This window comes from Penicillium daleae (assembly GCF_028827525.1).
Source record: "Penicillium daleae strain IBT 16125 chromosome Unknown utg000006l_segment0_segment0, whole genome shotgun sequence".
NCBI classification, from domain to species: domain Eukaryota; kingdom Fungi; phylum Ascomycota; class Eurotiomycetes; order Eurotiales; family Aspergillaceae; genus Penicillium; species Penicillium daleae.
The window spans coordinates 1880749-1892789 of record NW_026623154.1 but is presented as its reverse complement, the minus strand read 5'-3'; the positions used below and the strand labels follow the sequence as shown (position 1 = coordinate 1892789).

Genomic DNA, 12041 nt, shown 5'->3' with positions numbered 1-12041 from the left:
GCCACAACGTGACGTCATACCACCTGTAGGTAGGTTGGTTAGAATTGGTTGGCTGATGCTACTGACTGCAGGTATACTCACTAGACCACAGCACCGAATTGCTGACAGAGCGCTCCTGTTAGCGTTACATAAGATTTTATCATTATACCCCATTAATGATAACCCAGACACAGCGAGAGCCGCATGTAATGGGCTTACGCTTACCGGTAGACTAGGGTAGGCAATAACCCACAAATAAGGCAACATAAAGTGATAGACTATAGAGTTTGGCGATGTATCTAGGTGTAAAAGAATGCAGTTCGTTATGGACCTTGTGATTCACCGAGAACAAAGCTCCAATTGTGCGCCTGCGGGACCCGGAAAAGCTCTCGATGAAGTTGAGTTCTGGTTGTGAGGCCACAAAAATTGATTTATAAGGTGCGCACTCACTTCTAAGTCAATAATCATCAAATGTGTTTCCCCTGGAGAGATCATGACCCTTGGTAATTACAGACCTCTCTACACCTACGCAAAGGAAGCAGTCAAGAAGCTTGGGGAACAGGTCAATCTAAAGACATCCAAAGAGGAAGAATAAAAACGGGAATATGAGGCCTCTTATAGGCCGAAGACAGGCAGTGCGGTGTAGGGCCATGGGCAAAGAAGGAATCTTCCGAAGGGAAACCTCCATCAGTAATGGACGACAAATGGAACCATTGATCCACACGTCAATATAAGCCACCCGTATGAGAATTTGTCCGCTGTATATTGCAGATCTATTATTATTCTAGCATCAGCCAAGCATCAAAGCACGGCTAGATCATAGCTAGTAAAATTTGACTTGCTTATATTGACCCTTTGAACTTCCGTCAAGATCATCATCCCTTTCACCAAATTTTGTGGCATTACTCAAAAGCCACAAAGCAGAGAGTACATAACGGTGGAGAGTTTTCAGTAGTTTATCACTGTTATAGAGGTGCTAGCTATATTGAGTTGGAATGTGAAAACCATCGCAGCTCATTTCGCCCATATTCCAAGAAACAGCGAATTCTGGTGGGGAATCAGGAGAGGGTTATCGCTCAAATTCTGCTTCCATAAACGCAATTCTGATAGCGGTTGTGCCAGGCTGACCAGCGCCAATGAAGCTTACCCGTAGCTTCTCTCATTCTTCAAGCAGAGCCACGGCGTCTTCGAGATGGTGTTAGATCTTCCAGGTCCGCGCAAGGTCCTGCATTCGCCTAGGTGTAAAAGGGTCCTGGGCATCCTTCCATCGCCCAAATCTAGATTATTCACGTGCGATTGGACATTCCCGTCATGGTATCAGGATTCTCAACACCTAGAACATCCTGTTGTAGTCCCACGACTTGGATGCTTAGCTCTTCGGCTTCCTTCAAACGCCCTTGGTTTATTATTATTGCTGCGAGGCTCAACATGCTCATGAGGGTAACAAGATACTTAACCCCTGGAACTGTTTCCGACATCTCAAAAATTATGATCGTCTAAAGGTTCTACGTTCTTAGGTCGTCACGGCTTCCAAAATATTAAATCGAGATCTTCCATGCTCTTCAACGCGTCAATATTCTCGAGGCTAGAAATTCCTTCCTTGAATTCAACACCCGAATACCCAACTCTTCAGCATCTGTTCATTTCCCTTGATTCCTGTATATATGCACCATCAATGACATACTTTTGAGCAGTGTTGGATCCCCCTGCTCAAGGTTCTGGTGCCTACTGATCAGGATTGGCAGGAAACGTCTTTCCGCTTCGTGGTATCTCCCATCTTCACAGATTCACACCATAATACTCTCAGTAAGTGCTTCACTAATCTTTGTTTGTATTTCTTCTCTTTCAAGAAGATTTTGGACCTGACGTAAATACTGTCACCACAGACTTCGGTTCTTGGGGTCGGAAGAGGGGAATATTCTGCTGATGTGCTTGGAGGTATCAATTGTCGACTTGGCAAGAAGTTAGGTTTTTGGAGTCAACCTCTTGTAGCAAGGTTAATAAGTCGATTCATACTGATAAAGTTGCCATTAGCGTGTGAGGTGGTAAAGAGCTGGGTTTTTAGGATGCCTATCGCTTTTTCTTCTCAAGTTCTGTCCCCGTCGGTTGCAGGAGGGACAACGGGATATTGTTGGGCTCAATGCATCGAAAGAATAGAAGAAATCTGGTCACGATGAAGTTTGACTTCTCAATATGTTGAATAAGAAACTAGCCAGGTACCGGAGACCGCATTCTCGATGGCCCGGTATCAATAATCATCCTGGAAGTCCTCGTTGAGTAGCTCCATCATGTCACCTTGCTCAACAAGAATATAAAGATAATTTTAAGGGTACAGAAGTCTCCTTGATGAGAGTTACAACTTGAGCAAGGTCCCATGCTAGACCACACAAGTAGCGTACGATCGTATTTTTCTCGTCCGGTCCATGAGAGACCGCACGAGGCGCATGATAACTGAAAAAAGAGTGAGTCTTGAACTTCAAGAGAGGCTCTAACAATTTCAAATGTGACTAAAAGATAGATTTGCGCAGTTGGAGCCCTTGAGCTTTCTAGACATCATTCCCAATGGAGCTCGTGAGGTCAGCAGCCATGGATGGATACTCAGGTGCAGATGTAACATAGGCCTCTTCTTGCATATATTGCCAGAATTTTCGTTACGTATCAATACACAGGTGCTGTGGTCCAGTTGGTCAAGACGCTTCGTTGTGGAGCATATTCGTATTACCGAAGTAGCCCCGGTTCGAATCCGGGCAGCGCCACTTTCTTTTTGCTTTTTCCTTTTTTTTTGCCATAACTTTCCCTACTCTCTAGGATAGTAGGATCTAGCATTTGTGGGGTTCTTGGCTGTCATGTCTGTGAGCATGACAGAATACCGTAGGGGTCAGCTAGATTGTGAAGAGGCTGCTGTGTATATATTGTAAACGCTATCTTGACCTATTCCCTCCACTTGAGAGAGAGACTACCTGAAGGGCCTGTTCATAAGTAATCCCTACAAACTCCGAAAATAACCGAGTTCTATAGCTTGCGTGATGTTGGGCGGCGAGTGGAAATCTATGACATTGAAATTAATCCAAGGTGTCGGGGCTGGAAAGTAGAGAAAAAGGGAGAAACAGTAGAGTACTCAGATATCCCGATAGGCAATACGATGTTTTCTATTTCCCGCGATAATGTTGTCGGCTTATCCTGTTCTAGGTACTCTGTCTTTGCCTATGCAGTATGCAGCCTTTCCTTTTCCATCGGTAGACTTTTCGACATGACGCACATGTTTCGTCTAAACTTGAACCACCACCATTCATATAATCTCTACGGTCTAGTGGCTGTCGTGACTTTGGCCTATAGCGAGCTACCTCTTTCTTAAACCTCGATGTGTCTAATCGAACTACCCATGGCTAGTTTCTGTCTAACGTTATAAAGGCCACGGTATTTAAACGGAATTTCTATATACACAAGACAAAGCATTGAAAGCATCTACATAGTATTGAGAGCCTGTGAAACATCACGAAAAACAAAAATGAAAAGGCCTGATGAAGAATAATCATCTACCGTCATTGATAAAAATGAAAACTGGCGCTGCCCGGATTCGAACCGGGGCTACTTCGGTAATACGAATATGCTCCACAACGAAGCGTCTTGACCAACTGGACCACAGCACCGGATTGTTGAATTGAACTCAAGATTTTGACATCATGAAGCAGTCTGTTATTTAAGCGATCAGTTTCCAACCAAATTCACGTGGGATGCACTAAACCCAGATAGAGCCTTGACGGGGGATAGGTTGAATATTTGCAGGACCAACTTTTCAGTGCGGACAGGTACTGAGATATTCATTCAGTATCTTGACCAGAGGTAATTACACGGAAATTGACAGCGTCTACTTCGGGATGCCATGGTGGAGGTCATTTCCATGGACTTATATGGATTCATCGTGGTGAAATCAGGTAGGCGGTACGGAGTGTGTAGGCTCTACCGATGTGAAGATGACCTTGGCCCCGGTGCCCGGGTGAAGAACAACCTCGTCCCTTTCTTCATAGGTATCTGCATACGTAACTTGCCGTTGCTGTCGTTTCGATGTCGCGGTTGAATTGTAGCAACCGGCATGGGGAATGTCTTACAGGTTTGTTTGTATCTCAGGTACGTTCTTGTAATACTGGCTCGATGGTTTTACTAATGCTCGGTTTGATAGTTCTCACTTGTAGGTCTATAAAGGACGTGTTTATATCCAGTATCCTGAATGAAGGCCAACCTCGGCTGTCGTAGGTAAGAAACGAGTTTCTGGTGGGGATATATTTCGGGAGCAAGCAGACTGGAAGTTAACTACCCACGAGCCAAGGCACCGCAAACCTGGTGCTTATTTATTATTCCAGTGCGGGGCACATGTGCATTTATAGACTTCTCATTCTCTTTACAGTAGCTCTTTATCACGAAGTGCGTCATACGGAAATCTTCTACTATCTCCATTCCATCGTACCTTTCCTGAATAGGGGATACTTATTTGTTATGAGTGAAGTATCATGTTTGAAGAAAATGTGTCAGCAATTCGGTGCTGTGGTCTAGTGAGTATACCTGCAGTCAACAGCATTAGCCAACCAATTCTAACCAACCTACCATACAGGTGGTATGACGTCACGTTGTGGCCGTGCCAGCCCCGGTTCGATTCCGGGCAGCGCCAATATCTTTTTTTTGTCCCCCTTTCTCAAGCAAAGTCCCACCGAACATTTGCAGGCCTCTGTGCAATTCGCAAGCGACCAGAAATTTCTCATCATTGGCCCAAAAAAAAACGAGTCCAGTATATCATGAGTGCTTAAACGTACAAAAGATTCAAATGACAATGAGTGGCTTCTTCAATCGAAGCCTTTTCAAATATTAAATCACAGCAACTCATACGGCGCCAAGAATCCCCATCAGAAGATTGAGATCAGGTGCATACCAGTAGTTGTCAATCATGAAGCCAAGAAGATGGCAAACCCAAAGGCCATCACTTCTTATGCCAACGATGATTGTTGTTTTGGCTCGAGAAAGCTCGCTATCTGAATGTACAAAGATTAGAAATGAAGGTTCTCATTCGGAGGATCTATAAATTGAAATGTGCCGACCATCTGAAGCTGTCAGACGAGATTTTGATTTCTAATGCAAGTTGGGTTCAGCGATTTATTCTTTTTATGCCAGTCCTCTACAAAATGAGCACTGGATCAGTGCCAATGCCCTTTTGAACCCAAGAGATAGTCTCCTTCCACTCAGGGGGAATCTCATCCAGTTGCTCTAATGTCGCCAAAACTAGCCTGCGACCTTTGTCACGCACATACCATCGTTTGCACATCAGCCGCAGGGCAACAGCATGATGCAGAAAAAGTATACGGGCGACCCAGTCGCCGCCTTCCAGTAGCGAGATGTACTCTTCGGAAATAAAAAGGGGCCATGCGATCACCCCTCCCTGTGGGCCGATCTTGGGCCACGGTTCTATAGAGTTGTGTAGAAGCTGCCATATCGTCTGATAAATCTCTTTTTGGGGAGACTCGTTCGTCTCGATCGTGACTCGCAGTTTCTCGAGTGACTTGATAATGCTTCTACTATTCGTTAGTTCCATTTCTCACAAGATTGGTCTGTACACCTTACTTGTGCAAATCAAATAAAATTTTCGCGTCGTCATCCGAGGAGCCATCACTCCATACAGAGTTAGTATTTTTGACGATCTGAATTTGCGGGATGTCAAGTACCTGTTCTGCTCGTTCTTTTCGAGGTTCTCTTCTGTGTCCGGAGCACAAAGCCAACCATTCAGTTCTGCATCGACGCCCATTTCACTGAAACGCTCGAAGAGCATAGCGGAGCCTGTAATAAGACGTCGTCCCTCCAGTACTTCAGAAAGAGGGTCGTTACTCTGGTTGGTTTCCGGTGAGATTCCAGGAAGTCCGGTCGCAAATAAGAAGATCAGCACCGAGGACACGAATGCCGGTTCGTAATGCTGGCGAGTGACATCTGGCAAAATTTTACCCATTCCAGAGCATGCCTGACTCTGATAGCGCACCGCGGCGTCCAGCCATGTGAGGCGATTATCTGGCTCCACAGTGGCCAAGTGCAGAGCAGACAATGCAAGAATGCTGTCTAGTAGATAAGGAAAGGAGGTAGCCATTCGGGGTATGACGATAGACAGGTGATATGCAGAGAGTCCATGTTGAGATAGCGTGTGGCACGTTGATGTTAAATATTGATGAAAGAGCCTCATCTCCAGCATGCGCGTTTGCATTGACAGATCTTCACCGGGCGTTCGACCCCCACTCTCGGAGCCATCTTGACCTGACGGTGAGCCATGAGCGCTATCGAGATCACTCTGCGGTGGTGGGTAGTTGCACTCTAATCTGCGTTTTCTGCAGAGGGTGCACTTGGGAGTCCCTTCGTCGCACTGTAAGTATTGTCAGATATATGGTCGCATGTCGCGGTGCAGCCTCTTGAAGAAGCCACGGCAATCAATTGAGTTTGCTTGAATCAGCCCAAGTATATAGACAGCCAGAATAGGTGATGGAAGTTCTCCACAGCCCAACAGTAAACAAATAGACAGGACAGACCTTTACATGTCTCCTTTTGCACTCTAAGCATCCCTTTCGGGACTTTGTATGGCTGCGACGAGAAGGCATTGACGGGAGGTGGCCACCGCACAATGCAAAGATGAGCGAATCAAAGGAACGCCCCAGACAATATTTGATGATACAAACTCTGTGTGACCGATGAAACGTGCCCTGATTTAATCCCCGACCTCGGTCCTGGGGGATCTGCACATGACGGCGAAGCCATCCCAATGGAGGTTAAGGTTGCGGGCTTCCAAGGAGGGTTAGTTAACTACTGGGCGTGCTTATGTAATGGCGCCGTGGACCCTTCCACCTGCAAGGATCCGATCCAGCCTGAGGGTCTGACTCGAGTACTCCCAAGTCCTCCCGGTGTCAATCATTATGCACCAGCCATCCATACAAGATCCTGATTGAAACCACCCACTACCAGGACAAACTAACATTCTACGACCACACCATATGAAAGACGACCATAGAGAGTGCGAAATGATTTCTCACATATTGAGTCAAATGAAGGAAACTCGCTGATTTTCGGTGAACTCAAGACTAATTCAGGAAGTTGCTGAAGTTATGGGAACTCTCCATGTAGTTCTAGCAGCTCAGTTGACGCTGTTCATCGCATTATATCGCTCCGAAATGAATTTGGGCTAAATGACGTGTGCCAGAGCGTGTAGATACGTCTCATAGTTGTTGGATGCTGCCATCGAGATACCTCGATATTAGGCTGCTATCCTGAAGTGAGTAGACCCTCTATTAGTTCTTCGTTAGCACAAGAAAACCGAGGAGCAAGTTTGGATGTCACAATTCCAGGAAATACGAGATAAGTAGAGGAGCCTGAAATTCTTCGAACGTAGCAAGAGACCCATGTGTCATTGCTCGGACAGGCGCTACTTCCATTCTCCTTAGGAGTATATCGCAACTGCCGATGTTGTAAATGATTTCATGTGATATGGATTGAGGCATGCGAGATACGATCCTTCACAAACCAAATGATCTCGAAATGGCAAGATGGGGAAAAGTTCTGTGCACGATCTTCTCCCAGGATTATTACCATATAACAGATACAAATCGTGGACCGGACCTCATAAGCTGCCCCACAAGGAAACAAAAAGGCGGAAGCAGCAAGTGGATTTCATTGGCTTCGGCATTTGAGATCCTATTCTTTACCGGTACTGTTTCCCAGAGAACTTGCTCCCTCATGCTCCCCGCAAGCCCCTCTCGATGTGGCGTCGTGGGGCCAGCACCACTCGGTTACAGCCGAAAGTTCAATATAAACGCAACCACTGCCGACTAGCAGTAAAAAATGACTTCAAACTTTGGAACATTCATCATACGCCAGAAATATAATTTGCGCGCGCACGTTCTAAGGGCGGATCTCAAAATGGCATTATCCGCATTGCTCGGGAATGATTCTATTTCTTCCATTCCACAATTCTTGGCCTCACATCCATATTGCTCAGCCGTCGGCGTGATATTTCTCCCACTAATCTCGATACTGATACACGATTTTCTGTTATATCTTCGTCTTCCACCGGGTCCAACGCCCCTCCCCTTCATCGGAAATAAACTCATAATCCCATCCTCTTCTCCATGGATCCAGTTCGAGAAATGGTCACAGGTATACGGACCGATCTTCACATTATGGATAGGTCGACGGCCGACAATCATTATATCAGATCCCAAGGTAGCAGTCGACCTGCTTGAAAAGCGCAGTACAAAGTTCAGCTCTCGACCGCGATTTGTCGTCATGGGCGAGCTGTACTGGGATAACGCAGGCATTCTGGTCCAACCATACGGCAAGGAATGGCAAATACGCCGGCGGATGTTGCATCAAGCATTGAACCCATCCGCGTTGAGATTGTACAAACCTGTTCAAGAAGCCGAGGCAGCGAGGCTGTGCCGGGCTCTATTGGATCAACCAAAGTCTTATGAAGGAATCATTGATCGTTTTACAGCGAGCGTGGTATTTAGCATTGCATATGGTCACAGAATTGATTCGATGGACTCTAAGGTCATTCGTCAACGTCTTGAGTTCATGCAATATTCTGCGTCTCTCAATGTGCCGGGTAGATATCTCGCTGAGTCGATTCCATGGCTCAAATACATTCCCAACTTCCTTGCACCATGGAAAGCAGAGATCCAGCGACACGGGCGCGAAGAAGCCGCGACAAATGTCGCACTAATACGCCGAGTTCAAGATGAACTTCGCATTGCCGAAAAACCCTCTGATGTACCAGACTCTCTATCGAAACTTCTCCTCGAAGCTCGAGAAGCAGACCCGAATACATTCGGCGTCCTAAGCGAACGAGATTTCTCTTTTGTGCCAGCATCTCTTTTCGGAGCCGGGAGCGATACGACTGCGAGCACTTTGTGCAGTGCAATCCTTATGTTGGTGACAAACCCACAAGCGCAAGCTGCTGCACACGCGGAGCTCGATCACGTAGTGGGAATGACACGCCTTCCTACATTCGATGATGAGAAGGACCTCCCTTATCTCAAAGCCCTCTGCAATGAAACGCTTCGCATCAGACCGGTCGCCGTTCTGGGGGGTACGCCACATGCAAACTCGGTTGCAGATACCTACAAGGGCTTCTACATACCGCAGGGCACGACCATCCTCTCTAATTCATGGGCAATCAATCTCAACCCTACATACTACCCAAATCCGCACCATTTCGATCCACTACGCTTTTTGGAAGTTGATCCAGAGACTCTCACTTATCTCCCGAAGACTTCAAGAGAAGATCTTGCCAAACTCTCTCCACAAATATCGCATCCTGCGAAAGAGGGACATAGCTCTTTTGGCTGGGGCCGACGTATCTGTCCAGGAGCGGGATTAGCTCAGAATTCCCTGTTCATTGCATTGGCACGCCTCTTGTGGGCTTTTGAATTACAACCGATGCGTGAAGCTAATGGCTCCGAAAGAAGATATGATACCTTTGCGTATACCCAAGGTTTCAATATCCGACCACAACCGTTTGAGTGTGAGATTCACGTGCGGAGCGAGAAGCATCGACTGGCCTTGATGGCCGAGACAATTGGTGCCGAGAAAGTGATGAATCGTTTCCCCCCATTTGAAGAATAGAATTATCAAGTATCCTTTGCATATGTCAGCCTACCATTGAGGCTCATAAAGGAAACCCGAAGAAGCATCACAGATTGCGTGTTTGACTCACTAATGCTTTCGAATCACTCTCTCATTAGGATCTTACACCTAGGCATAAATATGCCCTAATCATAGATTCGACGCTGTTTGGAATCAGTGTTATAAGGGTGTGCATAAGAGAATTCATATCCAAGTACCTGTAGACCTCTTTGCTGCAACGTAATGCTCTTTTTAAAATTTGGTTGAATAGGGGTCCTTCTCTTGTGATGCATATTACAATCACAAAATCGCTTCATCGATCCGATATTGTATAAGTGTGTTTGAGCAGCAACATGGTGATTTGGGTAAGATGGAAGTAATAAATTAGACAGATGCGTCGGATATAAGAACTAGGGCACACATGGAGTCGATATCTCAGGTTACAGTACATATAGATGAAGACGAAGGTTGAGGCAGCTCAAGATCGCCGATTGACCAACACCGCACAAAGGCGCATCAGACCAAGCGAGCAGGGAGAATTTATTGAAACTGATTCATCATAAGCAAAATTTGATGTCGAAGGTCATGCAGCGAGTTGGCCTGCCAAGTATTTATTTGAAATGAAAGTCCTCTTGTGGGATCCAGCGTAGTTGGCCATCCCGAGTACTGAGCGTAGGCAAAGATGATAAAATGATCTCACATAGCAGCGGGACAGGAGATGGTATTTTTCAAAGGGGTGATTCCAGACTATCTTTTTGTCAAGAAGACATATCACGTCCAAGTTCTGGAACCACTACTTTCTTGGTCTCGGTGAGGGTGAGAAAGACCGAGTGGCGGGTATTATTATGGAAGGATCCTCGGCGCTTCGTGTAAGTAGCCGGACTTCCCCACATTTCCGTGTGTCCTGATGTCCGTAGGATGTCCGCGAGTCCACGAGTCCACGGGTCCACGAGTCCGAGCAGTCTCAATTTCACAATTCTGGCGGGGGAAATCCAGCTACCGTTCGCAGAATGTCTGAGGTGATTCCGACGCCCAGACTTCGAGCCTCCCAGTCGCCTGATAGTACACCCTACTCGTCGACGCCTGCGACGGATGCTACTTGTCGTACATGCACAAGATGTCGACGTAAAAAGGTGAGATATTTCTACCGAATCCCGAATTTGCTCCAGGGATCCCAGCGAAAATTCCCCTCCAAGCAATACACCATCTGATTCAGCCTGCCCCTTGTCCTTTCTAAATTCATCTCCCTTGCATTATTCACGGTCCACTTGTGGACTCCGCTAGACGTGAGCTCATGCAACGAATAGATCAAATGTGATAATAAGCATCCACGATGCGGATCTTGCCAATCAAGAGGCATCGATTGTGTCTACACGCAAGATGCGCGGAGAACAATTGTGCGGGCTAAGAAAGCGGATCTCAGGGAGCTACAAAGAAAGATTGAAGCGCTCCAAGGAAAACAAGTGGAGCTTACGGACAATTCGGCAGGCGTAGCCTTGTCACAGCCCGAAGTGCCCCAAGGCTATACCCAGTATCATGTAACACCCGCTTCTTCATCCCACACAAGAGCACAGGCGAGGCTGGACACCGCCCATTCCCCGGAAACAATGTTAGCAGAAGATGGTTCTCAAGTCTATGGTGCGACATCCTTGCTCCACGACCAGTCATCCGATACACCACTGGCAAACCAGAAAAATGGAGACGTTGGGACGCGATTTTTGCCACCTGAGATAGTTCAAGATCAACTCATCTCGAACGCAGCTATATGCAGCTATATAGACAGGATAATGTCTACCAGGTGGGGTTTTCCTATCTGGGCTACCGCCGCTTTTATGAGAGCGCTCAGGCTCAGGCTCAGTGAGTAGATGTCAGCATGGGCTCAGACGCTGTGATCAAATCAGTAGAGTCATGTGAGGAATGACTCCATACATCTCTAGCTAATAGTCGCCGTAGGCGGCGGAGCTTTGGTGCCTTAACCCTCAGATTGTCACACACGCCCCACGTGTGGGTCCTCGCTCTCTCTCTCCCGCGTGTAGGTCAACCTGCGGTCAACGCACTTTGCAGCGGGTAGAACTGCCAAAAGGCCAATTTTGCAGCGTTAGCCCGCAGGATACTTCCCACAGTGATGTCGAAGTTCCTCAATAAAATCTTCAAAGAAAAGCATCTGTCGAACCTTATTACTAAGAGCAAGGTACAGGAATAAAGTAAGCAGAATAGGTAGTTAACTAGTTATAGTTCGGTTCGGAATAGGGGTTGGGAAAGAATCAAAGAGAATTATGTGGTGAAACTGATTTCGAACCAACTTGTAGAAAGACCACCGTTTCCTCGTAAAGACTAGGCTTTTCGAGTAGATTTCTTACAGAATGCTTCTAGCATCGGCGGTGTTATGTTTTGTCTCCGGCCAATACGATTGCCGTAAG

The 12041-nt window shown here is 46.6% G+C and overlaps 2 protein-coding genes across 2 annotated transcripts; one reads left to right on the top strand and one right to left on the bottom strand.

Annotated features, from left to right (window-relative positions):
* Positions 1–5146: 5146 nt before the first annotated feature.
* Positions 5147–6103, bottom strand: N7458_006417 (uncharacterized protein; the record flags this gene model as incomplete). The annotated part of the gene is made up of 3 exons (XM_056909799.1): positions 5147–5540; positions 5590–5637; positions 5691–6103. The coding sequence occupies 3 exons, from the start codon at positions 6101–6103 to the stop codon at positions 5147–5149; spliced, it is 855 nt and encodes a 284-aa protein (XP_056765503.1).
* Positions 6104–8126: 2023 nt separating this feature from the next.
* Positions 8127–9621, top strand: N7458_006416 (cytochrome P450; the record flags this gene model as incomplete). The annotated part of the gene is made up of 2 exons (XM_056909798.1): positions 8127–8154; positions 8186–9621. The coding sequence occupies 2 exons, from the start codon at positions 8127–8129 to the stop codon at positions 9619–9621; spliced, it is 1464 nt and encodes a 487-aa protein (XP_056765502.1).
* Between the last annotated feature and the right edge of the window lie 2420 nt (positions 9622–12041).